Raw genomic sequence first — 4,357 nt, 5'->3', positions numbered from 1 at the left:
TTTCTAGAAGGAGGTGAAGTGAACCACGGAGAAGACGAAACGTGTCAAGCAACGAAGGTATCTGCGTCATCAAAGGGGGTGGCATGCCTAAAAATATGTGCGATGCGCCTGGCCCAGAGCCTATAAACACCCTCGAAATCTTCTCATTTATCACGCATTTCAACTCATTATCGCTCAAATGTTTTCCCTGCTTTTGGTCTGCATTTTCTTAGTTTTTAAAGTGTTTTCACGATGCTCTAAATCATTAGAGAGTCAAACAAATAAAAGCTTTCGGTTTGAGATTTTGTCCGCACAATTTCCTGGTTTTTACTAAAAATATTTGTAAGTGTAACTTATATTTATGTTCACAGTCGTTATTATGAACCTATAAATAAGATTTATTAATAATTCCAAGTCAGTATACTGAATGATCTACTTACGGGGATGATGTCTAGGCTGGATTTAGTGAGGTGTTTAAAGTGAGACTTCCAAAAAGTATACTCTGTATACCAAACGGACCCTACCTCCCATATGATCATACCTTGTTGTTTCTTACTTGATAGATCTTCATGTAAACATTTGTATTAGTAAGGAATCTAGACTATCATTAGTCACTAGAAATATAAGACTAACACTTAGTGACATTCGTACCTAGGTCAAGTCAAAGGAAAATATAAGTCTTTAAGCTAAGAGTTGTCCAACTTTCCAGTCATCTACTTTTAACAAGTGAGTGCAAAGTTACTTTCTTCTTACACATTAATACAAGTATTCTAAATGCTTAAATGTTATGTGTGCTGCTTAGATGTGTTTAATATATATGTGCAACATGATATAGCTATTACGTGATTAAACTATATATATATATATATATATATATATATATATATATATATATATATATATATATATATATATATATATATATATATTGTCATGCTTAAAATATGATTGGGTAATAAATGGTTGTGTCAAATAATAGATGAGAGGTTGTGATAAGTTAGTAACAAATGATCTCCACCCTAGTGATGTACCGAGTTTATAACCCACAGTGGGGTAAGGTTGGATGTTCGAATCTTTAAGACTCCATAAATACTCTTTAAATGCTCCTTGTGGAGGAATTTTCCCTAGAAATCCTGTCAGGGGGTGTGTTTGTCCGTTTTGCAGAGCTCGAACCCGGGGTGCACGTTTAAAAGTATGCATAGGCTCCGTTAATTCATTTGCCGTTTCAAAAAAAAGATTAAGTAAAATAATAAATGGGAGGCTGAGATAAGTTTGAAAAGCATTGTGCAAAATAACAAGATGTGATCTAGTACGTTGTAACAGCGTTGAGTAAAATAATAAACAGGGAAGAAGAGCAGAAGGAATGTAATTCTGTTTAACGTCTAAGCCTACATGGCCAAGTTATATGTATATTTCATTTTACAAATTGGTTAATTTAACAAGTATATTCAAGCTTTAATGATATATTGAGAAAAAAAATATATAATTGGTCAACAATAACTAAAGATATACTAATATTTTGCTATAACGTTAATTCCCTTAAATTAATAAAAACTCTTCTAACATTTACCGTCATAACAAAAGCTTTAGATAATTAATTAAACACAACCTATTTTTTATTATATATCTTATCATCTGCCCAAGTAAACCTACAACATCAATTTCAATCAGCAAGATAACCCAAAAGATTCATGAATGAAAACGGTGTTCAAAATATACTGGTTCAGTCGTTCATTTGCCATCCTTAATTAAAGATATAATTCTAACATCTATTCTTAAATATAATCAGGAAACCAGCTATTCAATCCAATCATTTTCCTGTTGAGGGTCGTTCCCTTTTCTGCTTCTTTATCACATGAACATGCAGCAAGTTGTGCTTCACATGACTGATCTCACAAATGTCTTGGATCTTCATTTTATTACCTTTCCTGAAATCCGACCATCCTCTCGCTAGACGTGGCTGGCCCTTTTGGCCGTGCTTGGCTACCTCCACTTTCCATAACTTTCCGTCGTCATTTCTCAACCACACATAGGCGTACGCATCGATTCCAGTTGTATTCAAAATAGCATTCGACAATGGCTGCCATAAATCCATTCCTTTAAATTATCAAATCCCAATTGCAAAAAGTTTAATATACACTTCACCCACTTTAGCAATCCACATACAATATATTACTACTATTATATATAGCCGTTTTACACAACAAATTCACCATATTATCATTTTAGGTTAAATAAAGTAATATATGTTAAGTTTCCATCTTTAATTTTTTACATGTCCTATAGACAATTAAATAAGGCTAAAGGCAAGAGAAACTCAACACACTTACCAATTTACTAACTTATCTCAAACATTTCTTTTTAATCATTAAACATTTTTCTTTTTTAATATCTTATGTAAGTATTGTATAAAATATGTATAATAAATGATATGTTTTTAAGATTTAAGTATTAAAGTTTAACATAGAATAGTAAACATGTGATATCATAATTTGTAACTTCAAAATAATATATTACATTACATGCATAGTAAAATACTCCATTCTTGCAATTTAAAAAAAAAAAAAAAAAAAAAAAGAGTAAAGTAATTACCATTCGATGAAGGTAGGATATCCTGAGAACCCTCACAAACTTCTGCACGTTTCCCAATAATTCCTCATCATCATCATCACTGTCCTCTTCTTTGACGAAGGGTTTCATCCAATCATCATCACCTACACCTGCATCACCTCAGCCGTTACTTGGTCTACCAATGGCCGGCGGTTTGCATTGTTCAATGAAATTACCTGAAGTGCTAATTGGGTGTTTGAGGCAGCCATTGGGTGCAAAGAAGAAGACCTGAAACATTAGATTTGGAGAAGGAGAACATAACCAAAAGACAAGAAAGTCTCCCATTTGAAGACGATTGTCCTTCATAAACTTGAGCCATCCATCCATGAAGTAATATCTGTCTTCAATCTTTACGTATTTGACGCTCCATTTGACAGCAGATTCAGTTTTGAGATTAATGATTGTTTTTTTCTTCCTCTTACCTATTTCCAAATACTTTTTCGCAAAAGCTGGCGCCAATCCCTGCAAAATATGATGAAAAACTGAAGGTTTGTATGTAATAACAAACAACAAAAATGGTGTATGTACGAGAGAGAGAGAGAGAGAGAGAGAGAGAGAGAGAGAGGACTCACAAGGTAGTCTACAGAGTCACTAAGTAATATCTTGAAGAACGAAGCTTCATCTCCCTTGTTGAAGTTCATTTTCTATCACTGTATTGTAATACGCATTAATGTCAAACAATAAAGAAACATTCAGCAGACGTTATCTTCAAAAACTTCTTATTAAACTCAACATAATTATTTACTTAAAATTACTTTAGAGTTTTAGGCTTAATGTTACGGTTGGGTTTGATGTTCTTGACTGAGTAAATATTCACCTGATGTGTGATGAAGCAGATGTGGCTACGGAGGAATTAGGCAGGTTGGTGAAGTCTTTTTATGGTATAGTTTTGATATATATATATATATATATATATATATATATATATATATATATATATATATATATATATATATATATATATATATATATATATATATATATCACAAATATTGTGTGAGTGTGTGACTAAATTCTGATCATTAGATTAAAAGAATGAGGGATTATCATCTTAAGGTGCATGGTATTAACCATGAAATAGCATTTACCCTAGTATTAGACTTAATTAACTATAAGGGCAATTATGTTATTTTATTAAGAGAAAGAAATTAAAATTAGCTAAATTTTAGGCAACTAAATCAAATTAATTAATAAAAATCAAACGGAATAAAATCTAATACAGATTAGAATATAATATGAAGATGAGAATCGTATGTTTCATGAAAAAATAATCGGTCATTTTTTAAGGAAATAATAATCAGAAATTCTTGAAAAATATAGTGTTCTATCTTATAAGTTAACTTGGGTCTAAGGAGTAAGGATTAAGAATCATTTTAGTTTAACAACGAATCAAATAATGTTATAGAATTTAGGGTTAAAAATCGGTTTAACTTAACATCAAATCAAATATTTTTATATAATTTATGGTTAAGAAATAATTTAATTTTTTAAATTTTTTATACAACAGAAGAATTCTTGAAGAATCGAAGTGTTTTAGGTTTGTAGAACCATAAATGTTTTATACAACTCAAGAATTCTTAAAGAATGTAGTGTGCTAGCTTTGTAACACCAAAAAAATTATACAACGGAAGAATTCTTCAAGAATTTAAGGATTCTTGAAGAATATAATGTATACAACATTTTGTCTTTTTGCTCTCTCTTATCGATATCGATTACCACGTACATCATCATCCTCTTCTGCCATTGATTTATATGAAACGCCACTATA

The 4,357-nt window shown here is 31.1% G+C and overlaps 1 protein-coding gene across 1 annotated transcript; it reads right to left on the bottom strand.

Moving 5' to 3' along the window:
- Window positions 1-1,527: 1,527 nt before the first annotated feature.
- LOC145093255 (B3 domain-containing protein REM17-like) lies at window positions 1,528-3,465 on the bottom strand. Its single transcript, XM_079031338.1, has 5 exons — window positions 3,407-3,465; window positions 3,162-3,239; window positions 2,766-3,051; window positions 2,572-2,699; window positions 1,528-2,059 (listed from the first exon to the last, which is right to left on the bottom strand). The coding sequence occupies exons 2-5, from the start codon at window positions 3,228-3,230 to the stop codon at window positions 1,790-1,792; spliced, it is 753 nt and encodes a 250-aa protein (XP_078887464.1). The 5' UTR covers window positions 3,231-3,239; window positions 3,407-3,465; the 3' UTR covers window positions 1,528-1,789.
- Between the last annotated feature and the right edge of the window lie 892 nt (window positions 3,466-4,357).

Source organism: Lactuca serriola, chromosome 3 (genome assembly GCF_051521515.1).
Source record: "Lactuca serriola cultivar US96UC23 chromosome 3, Lser_US96UC23_V15, whole genome shotgun sequence".
NCBI classification, from domain to species: Eukaryota; Viridiplantae; Streptophyta; class Magnoliopsida; order Asterales; family Asteraceae; genus Lactuca; species Lactuca serriola.
Note: the sequence above shows the minus strand (reverse complement) of the source record. Positions and strands in the feature narration are given on the sequence as shown.

Bases quoted from the DNA above. Each gene is read 5' to 3' on its own strand.
- LOC145093255 (XM_079031338.1), bottom strand. From the start codon at position 3,230: ATGAACTTCAACAAGGGAGATGAAGCTTCGTTCTTCAAGATATTACTT. The intron at 2,700-2,765 runs GTAATTTCATTG...GAGGTGATGCAG, and splicing joins ACACCCAATTAGCACTTCAG to GTGTAGGTGATGATGATTGG. The intron at 2,060-2,571 runs GTAATTACTTTA...GATTTATGGCAG, and splicing joins TATCCTACCTTCATCGAATG to CCATTGTCGAATGCTATTTT.